Source organism: Polistes fuscatus, unplaced genomic scaffold (genome assembly GCF_010416935.1).
Source record: "Polistes fuscatus isolate 324 unplaced genomic scaffold, CU_Pfus_HIC Scaffold1, whole genome shotgun sequence".
Taxonomy (NCBI): domain Eukaryota; kingdom Metazoa; phylum Arthropoda; class Insecta; order Hymenoptera; family Vespidae; genus Polistes; species Polistes fuscatus.
In genome coordinates this window covers 19,004,886-19,031,214 of record NW_025112997.1, presented here as the reverse complement: position 1 = coordinate 19,031,214, position 26,329 = coordinate 19,004,886, and the positions used below count along the sequence as shown (strand labels likewise).

Below are 26,329 nucleotides of genomic sequence, written 5' to 3'. Positions count from 1 at the left end.
CACGTTTCTCGTTATTACACTTCGCTATTTCACGATTACGATTATTAGCATCGAGTAACACGCACTAATATATTTCTTCTTAAAAAGAAACAACAAAAAATCTACGAATCTTTATATCCCTTTCCCATTTCTCTATCTCTATCTATCTGATTCCTTCTTTTTCTATTCGAACGAACTTCCACGAGAAATTTTCCGATTTTTACGTCGTAACAAATTCTAATAACGTTATCGAAAGTCGGCAAATATTTTAAAATAAAAAAGTTTCCTAATAAAATATAATCACAAGTAAGAAATCGAACGATCCTATCGCGGTTGCTATACTCATCTTATTTTTTTCTTCTTCTTCTTCTTCTTCTTCTTATCGAGCAACTAATGGTAAGCAAGAGGAGGCTGCCATGCTTGGCTTGGTTTGTTCACAGGTTAGGGTTATTTGTATCATCATTGGTGCCGATGTTGGTATAATGGTTGAACGCTTGCCAACCATGCGAGAATTTAACGATTCTTTGCCGATTTATTTGCAATCTCTCTCTCTCTCTTTTTAACTCTATCAATTTGTTCTCACTTGTATTACCTTGTAAAGTGTATTTTATTTACAGTTACCAACACTGTAATCTCAAAGCAACGTGGTAAGAAATATCTTTTGTCGAATAAAAAGCCGTTTCCGCGAGCCTGAACGCAAAGAAGAAACTTCATTTGCATCGATATCATCTGAGGGGAAGGGGGAGGAGGAGGGGGTGAGTGGGGGGGGTCGTCGAGTAACGAGTCAATTTGTCCAATAGAATAGACGAACGATTTATATTTGTTTTCTACGATAAAATAAACGAATACGCGACAAGTGTTGCGAATAAACCAACAACAACAACAACAACAACAATAACAACAACAAAAATGTTAATCTGATCTACGACATTTCCAAGTTATTTTCTTTTTCTTTTTCTTTTTTATGTAAGTACTTAACAATAAATCCGAAATATGCAAATGATCGAATAAAGCCGTGCTAGCAAATATGCTTAGCTTCGACGTTTTATTTAAAGGCTTTTTTGCTACTGCACCCGCACCCGTAGCCGTACCCGTACCCGTACCCGCTCCCGTTTGAAGATAAAGCAGAAAGTGTATATAATAATATATTGTGCTAGGGGGATAAAACGGCTGTTACACGGATAAATTTGCGTTACCTTTAAGGCCCTGCCGTTTATTGAGTTCCTGTTGTATTTGCACGTAAAGGAAAAGGTAAGAGAGAAAGAGAGAGAGAGAAAGAGAGAGAAAGAGAGAAGTTTCTTGCTTCCTACGTGCTTTGGTTATGTTTATACGTTTTGCGGCGCGAACCAACCGCGCGAATGGGATTTAATCCAGATCTTTATTGGCTATCTCAAAGGCAAAGGTTTCTCTCGCGGGAAAAAGGAGCACACGGTTGTTCGTGCACGAGGAGGAGGAGGAAGAGGAGGAAGAAGAAGAAGAAGAAGAAGAAGAAGATGTCGGAGGACATCGTTAAGATCCGAGTAACGTCTCCTTTGTCCTCTCGTTTATTCTCTCCTTTTTCCTCTCCTTTATTCTCCTTCCCTTTTCCTCTCTTTTCAACGAACAAACGCGCGGGGTTTTGTGTATATACATTTTTATTCTTTTTCTTTCTTTCTTTTATTCTTTATTTCTCTTTGGAATATATTTTATTTACTACCTATTGCGCTAAATGTAGGATTTGTCGAAATTTACACGTAGAACTGGGGGTGGGGGATGAATTTCTTTCTTTTTTTTTTCTTGCTTTTTTTCTTTTTTTTATTCCGATATATGCGTTATACATACGAATATACATTAGTTTCTGTATATATATATGAATTTCTGTACGATTATATATGTATTGTACGTGTATACAAATTATATTTACACTATTTATACGAAAGGGGTGGATAAGCACGGAACCTTCTATGGAATCCCGTATAAATATAGCTAAAGTTATCGACGCAGGTTGGTATCTTTAAATTACAATGTCTATAGAATAAGAAAGAAAGAAAGAAAGAAAGAAAGAAAGGGAGTCTTTTATTCGGAAGAACTTTAAATTACTTTCTCTTTACCTTTTGCCTTGATAAATTTACGCGGACGTAGCTCGGTGTGCGACAGTATCTCGGATTATCTGCGTTGTTCTTGTGATTTAAATTTTGTTTTCTTTCTTTTTTTTGAGATCATTCTTGAAAGAATGATTTTAATGAAGCCACGAATTAAAATGGTCGGTGCATTATTTATACGCACATATATATATGCATACACGTTTCATAAGTAAGGTTAATATAGTAATTACTTACTCGGACACAGTTTTCTTTCTATCTTTTATTTTATTTTTTTTGAGATCATTCTTGAAAGAATGATTTTAATAAAGTCACGAATTGAAGTGGTCGGTGCATTATTTATACGCACACATACATACATATATATATGCATACAACACGTTTCAAGGTTAATATAGTAATTACTTACTCGGACACAGTTTTATTTCTATCTTTTATTTTATTTTATTTTATTTTATTTTATTTTTGTTGAAGTTATACTTCTTTTGGCGCGTTGGGGAAAATGTAATGGGGAGTGAAAACGACACCATGAAGTTTGTCGGTATTTACGACGCGCGGCAAAGCCGATTTCAAGTATACGGCATGAAGTTGTCTTCTCTTCTTCTTCCCCCCTTTTTTCTCAAGCGGGTCACCCATCCAAATACTAATCGAACTCAGCGCTGCTTTACTTAAATGATCGAAGCGCGAACTAATGCTGTAACCGCGCCATGGCTGTTGACGCGTGAAGTTATTCGATATATCTCTCTTATATTTAGCGTGGACTGATATCTATATTATGATATTTTATTATTCTTTCTAATATATATAATATATCGATAATAAATTTAAATTAATGATAATAATAATAAATTTTTTTTTGTTAAGTTATTTTTGAGGTTATTGAGGTTATGTTCGTTTTGGTACGGCAAAGAAGTATAACTTCTTACGTGCGTACATAAGTACAGTTTTTTTTTTTTGAGATCATTCTTGAAAGAATGATTTTAATAAAGTCACGAATTGAAGTGGTCGGTGCATTATTTATACTCATACATACATACATACATACATACATACATATTTATGCATGCACGTTTTATAAGTAAGGTTAATATAGTAATTACTTACTCGGACACAATCTTCTTTCTATCTTTTATTTTTCTTTTTCTTTTTCTTTTTCTTTTTACCTGTCTATCTTAATCTTTCTTTTGCTCTCTCTCGTATTCATTCATTTATACTTCGTCGCTTTCTCACGTGCTACCTACGCATATCTTCGTATCTAAAGTAAAAATTGTTGCCGTCGTCTAATGTACTTATGGCTCGCGTGAAAATCACGTTTACGAAGGATAGTAATTTTGATAATCGTTCGGCAATCTTCGCGTTGGCACCGTACTGGAAAGATCTTGTGCTTGAGCTTGTAGGATAATTTGCGCGAGTCGAAACGAGACGAGATACTTCATAAGAATTGTTTAACGATATTGTCCGTACGTTTATCTTCAGATTTTCTTCTATCTCGTCTTGTCTTCTCCTTTTTTTTCTTCTTCTTTTTTTTTTTTTTACTCGTGGTAAGTACGAACGACGATCCTTGGTAGATATTTCTTCTTAAACGTTGTTTGAAGTTATCCCGCGAGTGTTCTATCTCTCTCTCTCTCTCTCTTTCTTTCTCTTTCTGTCTGTCTCTTTCTCTTTCTCTTAAAGTACTCGTAGATTCCCGTTACAGGAACGATTCGAAAAATGTCGCGTGGGCGTCAACGTGTTTAATAGGAACACGAAACGACATTTGTTCTTTTTTTTTCTTTTTCTTTTTACTTCGAAAACGTTCGAAGATACAAAGTAATAATGTCGAGATTATTTTTGAAGAGATATAAATTTTATTTAATTGAACTTTTTTTTTGCATACAAACAAAATCATTTAAATGTTTATTAGTTATTACTTAATTTTGTTTTTTACAATATAACGAGAAATTAAAATTAAAAGTAAAATAAATAAATTAATAATATGAAATTAAATTAAAAAAGAAAAAACAAAATCATTTAAACGTTTATTAGTTATTCCTTAATTTTCTTTTTCAATAACAAGAAATTAAAATTAAAAGTAAAATAAATTAATTAATAATATGAAATTAAATTAAAAGAAAAAATAACAAAATTTTGTTTGTAAACGTTTATCAATTGTCATTTAATTATCGATTCTTTTTTGTCGTTCTTAATAAGATTAATAATTGTCACGTTATTTAATTTCTTTCGTAACAAATTTGAATATCGATTAAATGAATGATATTTTTGAAACACATTCGAATCGTTATTCGATTGGAATCATACGAAATCGCGAATCTAAACGAATGTCAACGGAACAGGTATTGAATTGATCATTAATGTGATAGGTCAAAATTTTGGAACGGTTAATTTTTGTTGTCCGAAAGTTCAGAAACGATATATCAAAAAAGTTGTGTGCCACGCACAAACATCGTGAGCATACCTATCATTATCTAAGACCCCCACAAAAGTGATTTATACCTGGCCTTTAGACTACCGCTGAATCGTGGTTAAATTTTCTTCTCGGTGTAAAATTAGTACCTACGAACCCGCGAAACCTTGCGACACTCTCTCTCTCTCTCTCTCTCTCGTGTGTGCGAATAAACATTTATGATCTTGCGGGTCGATCTTTGCCCTCCCACTCTAGGCCATCGTACGAGTTATAAAAATGTCATAAAATATGTGTGTGTATGTGTTTGTGTGTGTGGACGGTAGAATTACAGTGGTTTATTACGTTTACTATGTGTATATTCGCACACTATATAAGTATGCACGTAAATACATATGTATTTACATACGTACGTGAAAATCATCGTTGGTTTTTCTTTTTCTTTTTTTCCTCTTTCTTTTCCATTATTCCTCCAGCGTGTTACAATTTTTGCAAATAAAATATGATTCACCTTAATTGATTTATAAGTACAACGTTCTTTTATGGAAAGCAAATTATTAAAGCATCACGGATTGGAAGGAAGTAATCATTCTTTAGATTTTATCGTGACGAGTACGAATAAATAGCTGACACTCTTAAAATTCTACTTTTATATAAAATTGAAAATATTGTAATATATTTTTTATAATAAAATTAATATATATAATAAATAAATATAATAAAAAATATTATATATATATATTTTATTTATGATCGAACATCGTACGGTTTTTGAATATAAAGAAAGCATCAATTTTACAGCACAGGTGTTTATTTTAGTTCGGTAGTCAAGAACTTACGTCACTGACCACCTGAACACGTTTTAGCAGAGAAAATAATTTCAAATGTTAATCTTTTTTTTTTCTTGTTTTTTTTTCTCGCGATACGAAGTAAACCATTAAAGTACGCAACTGTATAAGTATATGAGAAAGGCGAGAACGTTTCTGGTTATGGATAAACGTGGTTGAATAAAGTTGTTGAATGTTGCTGTTGAAGAAAAAAAAATAAATAAATATTCGATCGCGTATCGGCTTTGATCTTCAATTATTATTCGTTATTGATCCATCGATCAATCGCGAGATGATTATTTATCCGAAAAAGCAATCTTTCATTATTTTTATTCTTGCCGTGATAGCAGCCTCGATTTAATTGAGACTTACAGCTTGTAAGCTTAATTACTTTTTACATTTTTGTTATCTGTAAATGTATTATTTGATGCTACCTAATAAATTAATATATATAATTATATATAATATTAAATAAAATATTATAATAAAAATATAATAAATAATATTAAAATATAATATATATAATATTAATTAAAAATAAATATATATTACAAATTATATATTTAATATATTAATATATATTAATATAATTATTATTTATAATAATTTATTTATAATTAATATAATAATATAATTATTATAATTTAATTATTATAATATAATAATACAAATTATTAAGTTATTTATTAAATCTTATTATTATTATATATTATATATTATATTATATATAATATATATAAAATATATACAATTTATTTAATATAATTATATATATTAAAATATAAATATTAAATAAATAATAAAATATATTAATATATATTTAATTCTGCTTAATATATTTGTCTTTGATAAAAAAAAAAAGATTACATATCTAAAAAAAAAAGAAGAAAAATTGTAAAAAAAAAGCAGGCTTATCCTTGGCAAGATTATTCTCGATATCATTAATGAATGTCGTAAGTAATGAAATAGGAAGAATAAGAATAAGAATAAAAGTTGTGTGCGAATAAAATGAGACTTCCTATAGGAGTCGTAGTGTAGGTAAAGTAGCAATTAATCGATCAACGAACAAAAGGATAACTGCTGCACGCAAAGATCAAGTATTTTACTCGTGAAGATCGACTCGTGGTTCGTGGGATAGTTGAGGAATGAAAATTGAAAAGGTAGTATTTAGTATATAGCTTTTACACGCGCGTTTAAAACATGGATATTACATATATTACATATACATATATATACATATATATATGGAGGACTTCGTGAAAGGCGATCTAACCTAACCTTTTGATCGTTCGTACATATTACTTTGAAACCAGGCAATGACCTACGCGCGTTAAAACTATCACTTTGGGATTCCTTCGACTATGAATTCCCTAAGTTTATCATTCTCTAATTTTGTTTGTCGAATAAAACCAGAATAAAGTTGTCGAGTAAAAAAGTTATACGCACATACACTCAGGTATAACCATCTTTTGCAAATAATTTACGATTAAAGATAAAAGAAAATTAATTGCCTTTCTTACCTACCTATAAAAGTTCAATTTATTCGCGACATATCGATAATAGGTATTAGATATTTTCTTGTTGATTTTATTGTTGTTGTTGTTGTTATGTGTTTTAAATATCGTTTTAACTAGTCAATGAATAATCTACTGATCGTGATCGTTAACGACGAGATTGGATGATCGGTAAAATTAAAGCAATTTTTTTTTCGGTTCTTGTTTCTTTTTTCTTTCTTGTTGTTGTTGTTGTTGTTGGTTTTTCTCGACAACGTTTTAATGGTCGAGTTATCCACTAGGTATATAAAATAGCGCATCCGTCGCGTATAGAGTCTTGATTTTTCTCGAAACCCGTTTTGTGACCTCGTCATCGCAACTTACATTGGAATCCTACGAGACATAGACACAGACACAGGCACAGACATAGACATAGACATAGACATAGACGTAGACATAGACGGTCCTGCCTACGCGAATACGATAGCTGCTAAACTACTATAGTTAGATCTATATAGTAGGGTAAAGACTTACCGGTGCAAGCCACCGTACGTACGTCCTCGTTTTCGAGATGGTCGTTTACGTTCCTTAGAAATTGATCGTAAAAGTCGAATGATATCGACGAAGGAAAAAGAAAAAGGAACGTATGTATTATCGATCGGAATAAAATCAAGAAATGGAAATAAAAGGAAGGAGATTAGTTTTTATACGACAACAATTACAGCTAACCCACCTACGACACGGAATCCTACGTATCACAATTTTGTACTAACAGGATAAAAAAATTTGTGAAAATCTTGATACGGCACTGGATAACACAATATGGTTGCTTAATGTATTTCAAAATGAAATTATTTTAAAATAATGAACTTTGGGTCTGATGTAAGACGGTATTTTTTAGGAATCTATCTACCGTGTCATAGGAAGGATTACCTGTATATATTACCTGTATTTAACTTTTGAACAACCCGTTATTGGATTAAGGAAAATTCATTTAACAGGGATCGAGAATCATCGAGAATTCGTAAGATCGATAAAACGATATTAACATTTCCCGCATGCGCATTCACTTGGTATTCGAAAGTTAATCCTGGTTATAACGTATTTAAGCAAATAAGGTTGTGCGCGTTGTTAAATAAATAAGAAATGAAAATGTAAGAAGAATAATTTTGCACGGATGAGAGAAATCTCTGCTCGTCTCATTTTAAGAGAGGACCCCCCCTTCTACATTAGTAGCCTCGATTTGTTCCAGTCCCTCGATCTATCCACCTGATTTGTTGCCGCGTGTCAGCTTTGGCTGAGAGTTATCTTCGTACGGAAAGACATCGGAGAACAGGTATGAGAGTGGCATGCGTAGGCGGACACACTCGGACACCACCGAGACTAGTCGAGCTACGTTCAGTTTCATTATTTTTCTATTTTTATTTCTCTTACCACGTGAGAATTTCCTTTTCTACTATCGTCGCGAAGAAAAACATCCGAACAATAATTCCACTGACGTTTCAACGAGTTGAAGGATTATTATTTCGAGAATAATATATGAAATAAAAGCGTAATATCGTTTCTCCAGATATATTCCAATCTTTGTTATATAAGAACAAATAAAACAAACAAACTAATTTTTATTTGTATCGATATAAAACACGTGTTACGTATATAGAAATATTAGAATAAATATCTCGAATATATAAATAGATATCAATCCACATACTAAATTCAAGGTAGATTTATCTACCAACTTCATGCTGTTAATTTCGCGTCGGTGTGCGCGCGCATCGTAAATACCCCGACTAACTTCATCCAGTTAATTTGTGCGCGCGCATCGTAAAAAAAGGAACGCGGCAAAAGAAGCGTATAAGTTGAAAAAATTCAAGGAAGAAACTGTGGGGGGGGGAGGTGGGAAATAATTTCTGCCGAAGTATCCAAGCTCCGTTAAAAGGGACACTTACATCGTCACGTTCGTCCTGTAACTCGTCGTCCGCGCTATCCTCGAGTACGAAGGCCACGTCGTTATTGTTCCTCGTTAAAGAAGGTAGCTTTCTCGGCGTTAGTTCTTCGCCATCGGTGTCTCCTCTCTTACGTTTGCCATCCCTCTGCTCCGCCAACGTGGTGTTAGCCTCGTGCTCTTCCAACATGTCGGTCACCATCAGTTCCGACTCGACGCTCGTCGGGGACACGACTTCGTCGAGTGGTGACATTGTTGTCTTGTCGGCTTCGTTGCCCTCGAGAATTGACATGATGGACGAGGAACCAAACGTTTCCGTTCTCTCAGTGAAAAACTAACTCCTCCTCCTCCTACTCCTTCTTTTTTTCTTTTTATTTTCTTACCTCCTTACTTCTCCTTTCTTTTTTTTTATCGTTGCAAACCATCAATCATTTATCTCGACACGGTGAAAATTAAATGAACATTTATAAGTATTCACTTAATTTAACGAAGCCAACGATGACAACATTGATGACAACATTGACGACGACGACAAAGACGACGACGACATTTCTTGTTCGCTTTTGCTAGGCGTTAAAGTCTCCGACGGCACGCGCCGCCGATAACCCGGAGACTTAACGTCTCCGATCTTTTTCTCTATCCTTTTCTTCTCCTTGTACAAATCTTTCCCTCCAGGCATCGAAGTCTCCGCTTACGGAACTTACGTTCAACCTAAACTCGCTTTCGCTTTCTTTCACGAATCATTCGTGTGCCTTTGGCACTATCGAACACACGAACCCCAGGGAGAATCCTTCGATTAGAACAGGTGTATTACCTGTTGTACGAGTCAAACTCACGTTACAGTTTCTACCGTTTAACAACACATTTCTTACGTCGTAACTTTCCGTTTCTTTCTATATTGCAATATTTGATGTATATAGTTGTTCGAATTAGGTTTTTTTAATCAACCCGATGATCACTCTAATCGTCGTTTACATCAACGATATTTGATTTCACTTAAAAATCGTAACGTTGCCTAAGGTTAATCCTACGTTTCTTACGTACTCTTCACTGTTCCCAACTCGCGGAGAACTTTGTTCGTCGTATTTTGCCATGGCCGTGGTTCGTTCGTTCGTTCGTTCGTTCATTCCTTCGTTCGGTCGATTACGTTTTCCGGTTTCTCTCTTTTATTTTTTTTTTATTTTTTCGAAGACGCCGCCGGCAGCGCCGTTAAAGATTATTGGCGACGATTTTAAGAAATTCACTGTAAAATTTAATTCAGTTCTCGACATGCCTCTAGCGAGAAGAGAATATCAATCCTGGTTCGATTATTATTATTATTATTTTTCTTCTTCTTCTTCTTTCGGTTTTAAAGTCCGTACGAAGTTCAAGGTGAACGATTCACTCTCCGATCGGTATATATCGTTGAAGAGATCGTTGAAGAACTGCCTCCGGCGCGCGTGGGTAGTTATGTAATCGCTGTTGACGATGATTCGTGCACTGGTGTGAAGAAGCCAGAGGGAAAGATCAAAAGAGGAATTACGAAAAACGGCGCAACAGCAATATCGAAACAACCAACAACAACAACAACAACAATAACAACAACAACAAACAACAATAACAACTAACAACAAACAAGGAATGTGAATCACTTGGGTCGGAGGGGAAGGGGTTAGATAGAGGGTTGATAAAAACAAAAGAAAATCGATAGGAAAAATCGTTGGACTCGAACGGACGTTGACGTACGCGAAGAGGAATAATAGTCACGTGGTCGTCGTGTTCCTGGCTGTCACGCGATAGTTGAGGGAGAGGGAGAGAAAGAAAGAAAGAAAGAGAAAGAGAGAGAGAAGAGGAGAAAGGAATGAAATTTAGCCGAGGGGGGTGTTTTGAAGGAATCAGAGTTGGCGTAGTCGGATGAGAATGCACAGGTGGGTGTCGCGATAAAAAAAAGAGAATAGGAAGAAGAAAGTGGTAGGATTGGTGTAAGAGGAAGAGGAAGAGGAAGAGGAAGAGGAAGAGGAAGAGGGGGAGGAGGAGGAGGAAGAGGAGAAGGGGAACGGTGAGGCGAGTTTCGGAAAAGTCTCTACCGGGAAAGTTGTGCGTTGGGCACACACGCACGTAAACGAGTATAGTATAAACGCGCGCGCGTATTGGTCGAAGGTCGGCGAGAAGCGATCGGGCGACACCGCGTTGGCGCGCGCGCCTCTCGAGAATGGCCTAAAGGCGAAAAGAGGAAAGGATCTCATCGAGTGGCGCCGCCCGCGGCAGGAGGGGGCACTCCTTCCGTCTCTCTTTCACTCTAAGTGCACCAAGTGTTGTGTTGGATATGCTGTTCTACCACCACCACCATCATCGCCATCACCACCACCACCACCACCATCTTTGCCGCCGTTGCCGCTGCTGTTGGCTACCCACACCATTACTACTACTACTACTAATACTTTCGTATTGATATCACCAACACACTACACTGTTCAAGAACCGTCCAGCTGTCTTCTTCCTCTTTCCTTCCTTCTCTTTCTTTTCTCAGCATCCTCCGACATATTGCATCTTTTTCCCTCTCTCTCTATTTCTTTCTTTCTTTCTTACTTCCAACGCGTACACACAGTGTCTCTGTTCTCCGGCCGGTCCCCGGACTGGACCCCGGTCATTCTCTTTTCATCTTCCTTCCTCCTTCCACACAAGATAGAGTAGTCTTTTCTTTATCTTCTTCTTCTTCCCTATATCTTTATGCGATACCTGCTACAGCAGCAGCAGCAGCAACAGCAATAGCAGCAGCCAACGGAAGAGACTCGGTCACTTCGTCGAATGCACCCTTTTACTTCTACTCGCACATTTTCATTTCTTCCTCATATTTTCTTCTCTTATTATTCATTCTTATTCTTCTCTCTTTTTATTTTTCTCAACCTATTCTCTTTTTGTTATTGATACAAATCGATTTAATCTATTATTTATTATTTAAATATCCTATAATATTATCTTCGATAATTGAATAATAATTAACGATTCTCTATCATTTCCAATTTATTTCCAATATTTTCTCGACAAATGATTTTCTTTCGTATCGTTTTACAAATTCATGTTTAAAAAAGAAAAATGTTCTCCCGTAATTTTCTTTTCCCCCCACCCCTGTGTTTGGCACACGGATGAGCAGCAACGCGCCTACGCATGAACGGGGGAGGGGGGACAGGTATCGACAAGAGTTGGGTTGTGTTGTTGCGTTGCGTTGCATTGCATTGCGTTGCTGTTTCCAGTTCGTTCATTCGTTCGTTTTTTTTTTTTGTCTTCTTTATTTGCGTTCAGTTGCGTGCGCCGTTTTGACCGGCAAACACGACGACGACAACGTACGACGTGTCGCTCCTCTCGCGAGCTGCGCAACGATCCGATCTAATACTAGATCTCTTTCGGAGACCGGTCTCTCCTCGTTACCTTCGTTTTCCTCGGCTGTTCTCCCAATTAGTCTTCTCTCCGTCCACCGTAAGTACGCGAGTAGTCTCCCTTTCGCGCCCCCGATGGTGCTACCTACTCTACCATCGAATACCATTGGCGTAACTTTAACCCTAGCTTTTTCCCTTTCTTTCTTTCTTTCTTTTCTTCTTATAGTTAGATACACACAAATTTGTAGTACTGTATCGTGATTTTTGTTACACTTATTATTTTTTAGTTTTGGGGGTATTTTTAATTGATTTAATAATAAAATTCCTAATTTTAGAAGTATTTTTCATTGTATTAATACAGACAAATTTTTTACTACTGTATCGTGATTTTTGTTACATTTACTATTTTTTAGTTTTGGGGTATTTTTAATTTGATTTTGATTCCTAATTTTAGAAGTATTTTTCATTGTATTAATACAGACAAATTTTTTACTACCGTATCGTGATTTTCGTTACACTTATTATTTATTTATATTTATAATGTTTATTTATTTATTTATTTATTTATTATATTTATTTTTTTATTATTTATTTTATTTATTTTTTTTTATATTATATTTATTTATTATATTTATATTTATTTATATTACACTTATTATATATATATATATAGTGTTTTGGGGTATTTTTAATTTATTTGATAATAAACTTCCTATCTTTAAAGATATTTTTAATTGTATTAATAATTAACGTTTCTAAATGTAAATTCTTGTCATCTCGGTAACTTAAATATATTTGATCAATATTTATGTATCATTTATAAAAAATATTGTCTCAATTATATATAATTATCTTTACTTTATGTTCATATAAATCAAAATCTCGTTTATCTAATTTTAATTGATTTATTTCGTAAAATAAATCAATAAATTATTCGATCATTATTAATTTCAATATACTAGAACGATAAATACTATCGTGCTAGAAATGAATTTGAATAATCCCATAATTTATTTATACGTTATTTTAATATATCTCTTATTAAAAAACTTTTTTTTCTTTTTCTATTTTCTTTTTTTTTCCCCCCGAACAAATCAAGATCCTACGCCATTGAACGACTATAGCATACTGGGTCGCGTGGCTTCTAACTGAGCGATCTAAAAAGGAGTAGAGATTTCTTCTCGGGTTATCTCCGTTTGCTCTACGATCCTTTAAGAAACTTTAGAATTTGCCATGAATGTATTCGACCGAACCGATAGAATCAATATAAATAAACGCGAGATCAGTTTTTAACGTCGAAAGAAAAGAAAAAGAAAGAAACAACCTGTTGTACTCTACGATTACGTATTAATCAAAATATCTCAAATTTCGAAACTCGTCAAGTTTTTTCAAGTATGTTCATTCATTTGCCCACTGTGCAATACTATCACGTAATACTATCGATAAACTCGTTAAAAGATCGTACACAACACTCGTCTAAATACCAAAACGATGAACGAAGGTTACGCGAACATTAAAATCCTTTTTTTTTGAAGTTATACATCTTTTGGTGCGTTTGGGAAAATGTAATGGGGAGTGATTTTGTTCCGAGCGTCTGGAAAAACGACACCATGAAGTTTGTCGATATTTACGAAGCGCGGCAAAGCAAACATTTCAAATTTACGGCATGAAGTTGTCTTCTTTTCTTCTTCCCCTTTTTTTCTCAAGCGGGTCACCCATCCAAGTACTAATTCGTACTCAGCGCTGCTTTACTTAAATGATCGAAGCGAGAACTAATGATGTAACTGCGCCATGGCTGTTGACGCGTGAAGTTATTCGATATATCTCCCTAATATTTAGTATGGACTGATATCTATATTTTGATATTTTTGTTTTCTTTTGTTTTGTATTCTTTCTTATATATGTAATATATCGATCGATTGAAAATATGTTTCCTTTCTTTTTTTTAAAGTTATTTTTGAGATTATTGAGGTTATGTTCGTTTTGGTACGCAAAAGAAGTATAACTTTTTAAGTGCGTACATAAGTACGCACACCAGTTTTTTTTTATTTTTTTTATTTTTATATATATATAATTATTATTATTATTATTATTTTTTAAGTTATTTTTTGAAGTTATTTTTGAGGTTATTGAGGTTATATTTGTTTTGGTACGCAAAAGAAGTATAACTTCTTACGTGCGTACATAAGTACACACACCAGTTTTTTTTATTTTTTTTATTTTTTTATACATATATATATAATTATTATTATTATTTTTTTTTAAGTTATATTTTTTCTTTGAAGTTATTTTTGGAAGTTATTTTGAGGTTATTGAGGTTATATTCGTTTTGGTACGCCAAAGAAGTGTAACTACGTAAGTTTTTTTTTTTCATTTCTTCCTTATTTCTTCCGTCTCTATCTATCCTTATCTATCATCTTTCTATACCTTACCATTTTTTCTTCTTTTCTTTTTACCATGTTCGAACCTTTATTCGAACGAATGCGAACTTAACGAAGCGAGACGTACGTCTCCTATGTATGATTAGGTTGTCGCTGATACGTCGGCATCGGGATAACAGAGACAATCCGATTCTAGTATGTACGCACATATACATATACATATATACATATATATATACATATATATATATACCTATGACCGAAGAAATTCCTCCATACGTTAACCCAAATATGAGCAAGAACGAAAGAGTAATGAGTCGCTCATTAAGAAAGAATTTATCTCTCTTTTCCTTTTTTCTTTTTTCTTTTTTCCTTTGCCAATCTGCGGTGGTGAGGCTATATAATTTAAAACAGCAATAAACTCGTTCGTCACGACCGAGACGTTGCGTACGTAAAATACTTTGCGAGTTTAAAACGTTCCCCCCCCAACTAGGGCTGGGCTTGGGTGGAGGAAGGGTGGGAGGGGGCGGGAGAGCTGAGAAAAAAATAGAAACGCAAAAACTGAAACGATCGTCCCGTGGCAGATTTTAACGAATCGTTAAATCACAAAAAAAGAAGAAAAAGAAAACAATCTTTCGAGTACTTTTTATTTAAAACAAAATCACGTTCATCTTCCATTCCAATTTTTACGAAACGTTTCTCTTCTCTTCAAATTTCGTATCATCGTCGTCATCGTCGTTTTCGTCGTCCGATTGATTCGGGTTAGTTATTTCCGCGGAATTTGTTTCTTATATTAATTAGAAAAATATGTCTGTCGATCGTTGGGGACGAATTAGTTGGAGTGTCTGGAACGTTTTGTCGAATAAAAATATTCGGGTCATGCGAACCGGCAACTGGCAACAGTGGACCTTGGTGGATCGGTGGCTTCCGAGACAGAGGCTGCTCCCTTCGGCATACCAAGACAGATCACCTCTTTTTTTACTTCCCTTCCCTCCCTCCCTCCTCTCCTCCCCATCCCTTTCCTCCCTCGGTCTTACGCGCACCTGTCCAGCCAGGATGGACGGTATTCTGATCACTCTACTCCCTGCGTGTGGCTCGACTTCTCTATCTTTTTCTTTTTATCCCTTCCTTCCCCTCCCCCTTCCCACCCCCTTCCCCTCTTTCCACTCTCTTTTCTCTTCTTTTTTTTCTTTTTATATACAGCGTAGATAGGCTTCTAAAAACCGCAAAATTGTATCATCCAACTAAAAACCGTCATCAACATTGTATCACTCGTATCATTTTCCTATTGTCTCGTTAAATAATAAACCTTTAAAAAAACAAAAGAAAAATGATTAAATTCCATACTGGGATTCCATGTGACATATATTCGTATATCTGATAAACATTGATTAGAAGAAAATTCCTACTAGATATTCGATCAAAATCATCCAACTAAAAATCATCAACATTGTATCACTCGTATCATTTTCCTATTGTCGCGTTAAATAATAAACCTTTAAAAGAAAAAATAGAAAAAATTAAATTCCATGTGACATATATTCGTATATCTGATAAACATTGATTAGAAGAAAATTCCTATTAGATATTGTTCGATCAAAATCACCAACATTGTATCACTCGTATCATTTTTCTATTGTCTCGTTAAATAATAAACCTTTAAAAGAAAAAATAGAAAAAATTAAATTCCATGTGACATATATTCGTATATCTGATAAACATTGATTAGAAGAAAATTCCTATTAGATATTGTTCGATCAAAATCATCCAACTAAAAATCATCAACATTGTATCACTCGTATCATTTTTTTATTGTCTCGTTAAAGAATAAACCTTTAAAAGAAAAAATAGAAAAAATTAAATTCCATGTGACATATATTCGTATATCTGATAAACATTGATTAGAAAAAAATTCTATTAGATATTGTTCGATCAAAATCATCCAACTAAAAATCATCAACATTGTATCACTCGTATCATTTTCCTATTGTCTCGTTAAATAATAAACCTTTAAAAAAAATAGAAAAAATTAAATTCCATACTCGGATTCTGATGTGACATATATTCGTAATATCTGATAAACATTGATTAGAAGAAAATTCTATTAGATATTGTTCGATCAAAATCATCCAACTAAAAATCATCAACATTGTATCACTCGTATCATTTTCCTATTGTCTCGTTAAAGAATAAACCTTTAAAAAAAATAGAAAAAAATTAAATTCCATGTGAGATATATTCGTATATCTGATAAACATTGATTAGAAGAAAATTCCTATTAGATATCGTTCGATCAAATCATCCAACTAAAAATCATCAACATTGTATCATTCGTATCATTTTTTTATTGTCTCGTTAAAGAATAAACCTTTAAAAGAAAAAATAGAAAAAATTTAATTCCATACTCGGATTTTGATGTGACATATATTCGTATATCTAATAAACATTGATTAGAAGAAAATTCCTATTAGATATTGTTCGATCAAAATCATCCAACTAAAAATCATCAACATTGTATCACTCGTATCATTTTCCTATGTCTCGTTAAATAATAAACCTTTAAAATAAATAGAAAAATTAAATTCCATGTGACATATATTCGTATATCTGATAAACATTGATTAGAAGAAAATTCTATTAGATATTGTTCGATCAAAATTATCCAATTATAAATCAACAACATTGTATCACTCGTATCATTTTCCTATTTTCGCGTTAAAGAATAAACCTTTAAAAAAAAAGAAACAATTAAATTCCATACTCGGATTCCGATGTGACATATATTCGTATATCTGATAAACATTGATTAGAAGAAAATTCCTATTAGATATTGTTCGATCAAAATCATCCAACTAAAAATCATCAACATTGTATCACTCGTATCATTTTCCTATTTTCGCGTTAAATAATAAAACTTTAAAAAAACAAAAGAAAAATGATTAAATTCCATACTGGAATTCCATGTGACATATATTCGTATATCTCATAAACATTGATTAGAAGAAAATTCCTATTAGATATTGTTCGATCAAAATCATCCAACTAAAAATCATCAACATTTCATCACTCGTATCATTTTCCTATTTTCGCGTTAAAGAATAAACCTTTAAAAAAAAAGAAACAATTAAATTCCATATTTGGATTCCGATGTGACATATATTCGTAATATCTGATAAACATTGATTAGAAGAAAATTCTATTAGATATCGTTCGATCAAAATCATCCAACTAAAATCATCAACATTGTATCACTCGTATCATTTTCCTATTGTCGCGTTAAAGAATAAACCTTTAAAAGAAAAAGAAAAAATTAAATTCCATGTGATTCCATGTGACATATATTCGTATATCTGATAAACATTGATTAGAAGAAAATTCCTATTAGATATTGTTCGATGAAAATCAATCGTTAATCGATATACGGATAGAAGAAGAAACTTGTTACGTGACAAACTTTACATCACTCGCGTGATTCACATATACGTATACAACTAATAACATCATTAATCTAAAAAGAAAAAAAAGAAGAGATATACACGATATTTCAAACGACGTGAGAGAAAGAGAGAGAGAGATAGAGAAAGAGAGATAGAGAGAGAGAAGGATAAGAAGTAAAATGATAAGTTTCCTTTTCTTCACTCGTTACAAGTTAGTCGCGTTCGATAATGCAATAATGTTGTGGGAAAAGAGTGATAGTATCAGGAAGAGGAGGATATAGTAAGAAAACCTAGTCCTTGTCATCCTTTCTCACCTTTCACAGCTTCTCTTTAGGATCGATTCCCGAGAGAAATCTTTAAACATATTTTCACGTCTCTCTCTCTCTCTCTCTCTTTCTCTCTCTCACACACGAGTTTGTCAACGAAAGAAGAAAAACTAGAAGAAGAAGAAGAAGAAGAAGAAGAAGAAGAGCAGCAAGAGGGGGGGGTGGTTGGGGGGAGAGAAGAGAAGTTGCGAGGGCGTCTCTGCCGGATGCAGATAGCAACGTCCGTTATGTACAATATGTGGCCACGTATGGGGGTGGTGATGGTGGTGGTAGTTGTGGTGGGTGACTATACAATATTCCCTTGATGGTAAAGGCCATCCAAAGTGTACGATAGGACTATGTATTCCCTTGCATAATATATTGCTTTACAGATGGTGTGGTCCCGTCTCGTCTCCTTCAACTTTCGATCCCAATAGAAGAACATCCCCCCTGCCCCCTGCCCCCTACCCCCTACTCATGTCCCGTCCCCCTACCCCTCCTTTCCAGCCCCCTTCCCGCCCCCGAGACTTATCTCAGACCTCTCGGAATTTTTTTTTATTCCCACTCCCTTCCCCCCTTTCCTTTCCCTTCACACGCGAGAAAAAAGGAGCTCGTTCTTCTCTCGTTTGATTTTCATGCTGAAAGGCATATTCACGATGTGTCCCGGTTTTCAATATCCATTGCAATGCAATCTCGTGAAAATCGATGACTCTTTTCACGGATTTTCTTTCTTTCTTTCTTTCTTCTGTGTATCTTTATAGGTCGACAATAAAAAATATCGATGGAGATGGTATTCACAATTTCGATAGTACTCAAGATAATTCTATTTGAAATTAATCCTAATGTTAATGATATCTAAAGTGATTTTTAAAGGATATCACAATTTTATTGACGAATAAATAAAACCATAGGAGTGATAACCTTTTTTTTTCATATTAATAATCAAACGAAGTGTCGTAATCAGAAATTGTGTAGATATTATGATAGAAAGTTAACGTGTGCGTTTAAAGTGACGAATCGTATTTAGTTTTCTATCAAAAAACAATTCATTCGACACAAATCACTTATAATTTCGTGATTAGAATCTTTTTGTTTTTGTTTTTGTTTGTTTATTATATTACTTATAAGACAAAAAGTGAAGTAAAAAGAAATTAATTACGATTTAATGATATTAAAAAAGAAGGAAAACAAAAACAAAAGAACAAAAAAAAAAAGAGGAAAGAAAAGAAGGAAAATACAAAAACAAAGATAAAGATGACGACGACGATGACGTTTCCCTTGCTCCCCCCTCCCTCCCCCACCCCCGCATTAATCGATAAAACGTGATTGGAACAAAGATTCGCACGAATAAGAAGAAGAGGTGGATGCGATTGGATGAGAATTAGAAAACGGGTCGATAAATCTTAGGATTCGATCGATGATCATGAGAGTTGAAAAAAAAAACGCTATGGGATCGCTATGGGATTGATATTGAACGCGCGTGTCGCCGTAACCAATCACTGCCAATGCTGTTATGCCAATGTTATACTTTTGCCAATGGTGGTGGTGTTCTACCAATGTTGCTATAAACCAATGCTGCTTTCCTATTCTCGTCTGACATGAGTGTCTCGTTACGATAGCAATCACGATCGCGTCGAGTGCCCCTCCCCCCCTCACCCCGTTCGTCCATTCCCATTTTGCTTAGTTTATTCCGGTACTCTCTGGCCAATGATAATGGCAGATAGGCGTGGTCTCTCTCTCTCTCTCTCTCTTTCTCTCTTTCTTTTTAGATTTGTTATTACAATCACGTTCTTGATAGCAGTTGGGAGGGGAACGCGATTAGATTAATAAAAATCTTTTAGTAAACTTTGCCAATATATCGTTTTCACCTTCGTTATTTATATTACGTTGATCTTTTTTATTTTTTTTCTTTAAAATTATCCTTGAAGAAATGTTATTTCAATTAAGGTTATGTTTGGATATAAAGTTGTCTCATTAATATGATTATTTTATTACGAATATAAATTATGAAGAAAAAGTATATATATATGTGGTGGTAGAAAAGGGGTGGATCGATCAATTATAGTTTTATTATTTATTTCAAACAACAAAAAAAACTTCTTCTATTTTACGAGTCAAATAAATTGATATCGATATTAAAAAGAAAAATTACACAGAAACACAATCGAATAACTTATTCGATTAATTAATATTAATTAATCAATTAATATTAATTAATAAATAAATTAATTAAATTATAAAAATAAAAAATAAATTAATTAATATTATTATATTATATATATATATTAATTTTTTAACCATATGTTTATTGCTTTGAACCAATACTACTATACTACTATTATAGAACCATTATATTTTTATTTACTATTTTTTTTTTTACTTTTATCTACTTACTGTGCGTTACTACTGATATAATGATAAGTTTAATAATAATTACATAATTTTAATTTCCGTTTTGTTTAACCTATACATTATATTGTACTACACTGTAATTAATGACCCCTTTAGGGAGCCCCTAGGCTGTAGGGTTAATGAAATATTATTAAATAAATAAATAAAATATATTTATAAAAAAAAATATATATATATATATATATATATATATATATATATATATATAAATATAAACATATATATATATATATAATATTATTAAATAAATATATAAAATATTTATAAAAAAAAATATATATATATAATATAAATATAATATAATATAATATATATATAATATATATATATTGAAAAATATATATAAAAGTATATATAAAATATTAATATTAAATATATATTAATATAAAATTATAATAAAAAAATAAAATAATTAATATAAAATATTATATATATCTATATATTATATATAAATATAATATAATATATAATAATATATTTATATAATAAATATATAAATATATAAACATATATATACAATATTATTAAATAAATATATAAAAAAAAAAAGAAATAAAATGAAATGAAATGAATATTGAATTTGAAAACATTTCGAGGAAAATAAAATATAGAATTTTCAATCGGTTTAGTTGGTAGGATAAGAAAATATATAGAAGATGTTACTCTATCAAAGATACGAAAGAAAGGAAAGGAAAGGAAAGGGAAGGGAAGGGAAGGGTGTAGACAACACTCGGCCATTAGGGCATGCAACATCCTTCGGATGTACGTAAGGTTTTTCGACGAAGGCTGCCTGCCTGCCTGCCTGCTTGCTTGCTTGCTTGCTTGCCTGCCTGCGGTTTTACGATGAAGAGGTGGTTGCTTTGCAAGGTAGATGTGAATACCGCTTGAGATCACGAGAATTGCACGAGAGATGCGATATCGTGTTCGACTGGTAACGTATCCACGCTCCCGCTCTCATTATTATAACTTTACTCTCTTTGCATTTCAATGTAATAGCGTTTCGTTTCGTTTCCTTTCTCAATTCTATTTCTTTCTCTTTCTATTATTCTTATTCTTTTTTCTTTCGATCTTACTAGATTGTATATCACGTCTTAAAGTTTAACAGTTCGATGGATCACGATTCTCGAGAAAAACTTTTGACGAATAACTATGACTCGTGACGCATGTATATATATGTGTGTGTGTGTGTGTGAGAGAGAGTGAGAGAGAGAGATGACGAAGCAGTTATTCAAGAAAGCTCACCGATAAATGTAAAAGAGATCGCCTTTGGCAAATTTACTTTTGCCGAACGTTTTCAAATTGAAAAGGAAGGAAGGGTAGGAAGGAAGGAAGGAAGGAAGAGGAGTGGGGGAAATATCGATCGATTCGAAAAGGTCAAATGTATTTTTTATATGTAGTTTTTGATATTACCTAAGATTTCCTTTTTAATAATCGAAAGTATCGAAGAATGAAGATAGGTAAGTAAATAAGTATGCGTGTATCGTAATGTAACGCGAGTTGGTTTTACTTTTGCGTAATAGATTCCTGATATTTATCTTCGATAGTTGCGAGAAAATGATTCGATAGAAACACAAGAGGGGAGGAGGAGGAGGAATCCCGTGTACGAGATTCCTTTAGAAACGTCTCGTTGTAATCGAAAAAATCTTGAGATTACTCGTTAAAAACATTCTACACAACGAGATATATTTTTCATTCGTGTATTATTGCCAATTATGATTAGATCTAACATAAGAGATAAATTTATGTATCTAATACGTGGACACGTATATAACAAGCGTATAACGAACGTATAAAAAGATATATACCTCGAGATGATCCCGTTCTCCTCATTTCAAATGTTAATGATACACGAAGAAAATATCGTTTCAAAGTGAAGAATGATATGAATAAAGAATGTAATACGAAAAACTAACTTAATGTTATGGGATTTGTATATAAACGTGAATATTATATATTTATTTACTTATACACTATCAGCCAAAAGTTTTAGATTGTTTAATAATTTTCATCAAAATTTCATAAGTTTATCGATAAATTTGGGAAATAATCCAACGTTATTATATCAAATATTAATTCATTGAAAATTATGTTTTCAAAAATTTTAATATTTTCTTATATCCATAATATTTTTACGACAACGCACGAAATGATTTATTTCTATAATAAATATAATAATAAATGAGAAATATTTGATAAAGTAATTTTCAGAATGATCAAAATATATCAGGCTGATTCATTATTCCTTGATTTGAAAAAACAAAGATAATACAAAAAAACACACCAAGTACTCGTAAGTTTGATTTGCCTAAAATCTAATCTTGAGAGAAATTACTAGGAATTCATTTATTATATTTAATATATTAATTATTAAATTATTAATTATTTATTATATTTAAAATATTCTCCATTTTTTGGTTGTCCTCGAATTTATGCAGTAATTCTGAACTTTTGGTTGGTAGTGTATACACATACACACACACAAATATAACTAAATAAACAGGCTACTAACTCTATTGAGTTACGCTATCGTGTATCCGTGAGAGTACTCAGAGAAAGAGAGAGAAAGAGAGAGAGAGAGAGAGAGAGAGAGAGAGAGAATGGAAATAATAAAGATCGGACAAATATTAACGACGTGCAATGAATGTGCCTCGTGTCCGGTTACGTGCTAATGTGATTTTACATGCCAAATGGGTTTTACAGCAACAACAACTTTGTAGTATTATACCGTTAGGTCTGTATCCCGTATTCGCTGTATTACGATCATGGTTTCGGCCGTTAAACAAAGTAAAAGAAAGTGCATGAACATAAAGGAGCAGTTGTAACGACCACCGAGATATAATGGTTATAATATAAAAGTAATAAGAATAATTTTGTTCGATGCGGTTGAGAAGCGGATGAGAAGCCGCGAAGAAGGGGGGGAGGCAGGTGGGAGGAGGAGGAGGAGGGAGGATGGATGTTTGCGACATCGACCTGAAAGATCTTAAGAAATGATGACGAACACCATCGGAAGGGGAAAGATACGCGAAAAAATTGTATTATAAATTTCACGTGCCTACTTTTTTCATAACGTGTAATATTAAATCATTTTTTTGTAATATTTTTCTTCATTTTATATATATATATATAATATATATTATATTTAATTATAATGAATTTTTATTAAACGTTTATATCTATTTTGTTCATGAATACTACGCTTGTCCACAAATAAACAAATAATTTGTTTATTTAAAAAATAAATTAGACCCTCTCTCTCGATTATTTTATACGCGAGAAAAAATAAACTTCTGTTGCTTTTCGTTTATCGTATGGATGATAAAAAAAACATATAAAAAAAAAAGAAAAGAAAAAACCATACGACTTTATAGGACGACTCCGTCGTAATGCGTGGAAATCGCCAAACGGATTATTTTCATGATGATTATTATTTTTATCGTCAGAAGATATATTCAAGTCGAACGGGAAACTCGGGATAAAGAAAAAAAAGACGAAAATAAAATCAATAAAAATACAAATAAAAATCATCTGGAAGATCGTGATCGTTCTAAAGTCAGTATAATAGCACAGATACATATATATGTGTGTGTGTGTATATACGTTCTCGTATATATTATTCCTGGCATTTACAGCGAGGAAAAAAGAAAAAAAAGTTCAAAAAACCAAAGATAAAACAACGAAAACCGGAACGCATCGGGGTGGGGGCGGGGTGGGGGCGGGGGAGGAGGAGGAGGAGGGTTGTTTTTGTCCAATATTCCGTAGCTAATTGTAAGTAAGCTCTAATAAGAAAGAGCAAAACCATCATATTATATTATGGGAAGTCGTTAGTAGAAAACTATATACCGCTCCTAGTAAATTCAAAATGTTGAACTATTAAACTGCCCGTATAGCAATCGAGGAGGTCTCATTTGCTAAAGCGTGTCTTTGTAACGAGTCAAGTATAACAAAAACAAAACAAAACAAAAATATATAAAACAAATCGATAAGAAATAACGCGAGTCGTTTTACATTTATATTCCTCGAAGAGAATAAAATTAAATAAAAAAAAAAAAACAAATTGGAAAACGAATTGATGGAGGAGGGTGGGCGTTCGGGGGGTGGATTAAAAAAAAAGAAAAGAAAAGAAAAAAAAGAGGTAGGAAAAGTATAATACAATCTTGCCGATAATCTCATCGATCAATCGAATTAGTGAGATTCTTCGTGTCTCCCCCACTCCCCTTTATTCCCCTCCTGTTCTTCTACCGCAGCCCCCCCCCTCCTGTGTGATTCGAGATTTCGTATCAGAATCTGAAGCACCGACGAAGACGTTGTCGAGAAGAAATTTCCGTAGACGGCTCTCTGAACGCATTACTTCGTTTTCTACTTCTTCTTTCCCCTCTCTCTCTCTCTCTCGTTGGGTTTTTTTTTCTTTCCACCGGCCACTCATCCAGCAGCCCTTCTTCATCTTCTTCTTCATCTTCTTCCTCGCTCGTTCACTCGCTCGCTCGAGCCAAGATTCCGACTCAGCTCGTTTGGTCCAGCCCAACACATCAGAGAGGTCAATGCCCCAGTGACCAACGCACCTTGTTCCTCCGGCTCGTCCGTTCGTTCATAAGCCGTACGTGTGATTGCCTTCGTCCGCTTAAGTTTACTGGTAATGGTGGTGGTGATAGTAACGTTAGTGATGGTGAGATGGTGTACGTGTATGGATAGATAGATGGATAGATGGTTTGTCTTTGCACGTACGTGTGTATATTTTCTTCTTCTTCTTTTTCTTTTACTTTTACTTCTACTTTGTACGTGTACGAAGATGAGTAGATCCTGCGTAAAGTATCTCTGAGATCATACGAGTAACCTAGGTTACCTAGGCTAGATAGCTACTACTCTTTGCTCTTCCGATATTCCTTGCTTGATGACCGTGTGCGCACACGCGAGCGCGCGCACCTATCTTCGTATAAAAAGATATATATATATTTATTTATATATGTGTGTGTGTGTAGGTACGTGCGGGGCACGTTCACAAACGCGTGCTCGATCTGGGGCAACGAAGCCCGCGTTGGAGAGTACGACTTTTTATCATCCGTTTATGCTAGCCAAGATCGAGCGAGATCCTTACTGAAGGAGCAGGAGGGGGGAGAAGGGAGGGAAAGGGGGGAGAGAAAAAAGAAGGAGGAAAACGCCCCATCGAGATAGTTAGGAAAAACTATACTTTTACGAGTTACCAGCTACGTCAAATTGAAATCGTGACACTTTCCTGAGATTGTCGATGAGAGAAGAAATCATTATACCTTTTCGAAGTTATACCTTCTTTTGGCGCGTTTGGGAAAATGTGATGGGAGTGTGTCTGATTTTTTTCCGAACGACACCACGAAGTTTGTCGGGTTTAACGATGCGCGGCAAAACGATTTCAAATTTACGGCATGAAGTCGTCTTTTTCTCTTCTTCTTCCTTTTTTTTTTTCTCAAGCGGGTCACCCATCCAAGTACTAATCGTATTCAGCGCTGCTTGACTTAAATGATTGAAGCGGGAAGTAGTTCTATCACCGCGCCATGGTCGTTGACGTATAAATTATATTTAGCGTGGACTGATATCCATATTTTGATATTTTTTTATTCTTTTTTGTATATATATATATATCGATCGATTGAAAATATGTTTCCTTTCTTTTTCTTTGTTAAATAAATAAATAATAATAATTAGTTGCTTATATATATATCTTCTCATACTTCCAATCCA

General features: G+C 33.6%; 1 protein-coding gene across 1 annotated transcript in view; it reads right to left on the bottom strand.

The window, feature by feature from the left end:
* Positions 1-9,018, bottom strand: part of LOC122517578 (transcription factor AP-2-alpha-like) — a 103,440-nt gene extending 94,422 nt beyond the window's left edge. Inside the window, exon 1 of the mRNA XM_043636088.1 lies at positions 8,731-9,018. Within this exon, the coding sequence (XP_043492023.1) occupies positions 8,731-9,018 (288 nt within the window). The remainder of the gene's footprint in view (positions 1-8,730) is intronic.
* Between the last annotated feature and the right edge of the window lie 17,311 nt (positions 9,019-26,329).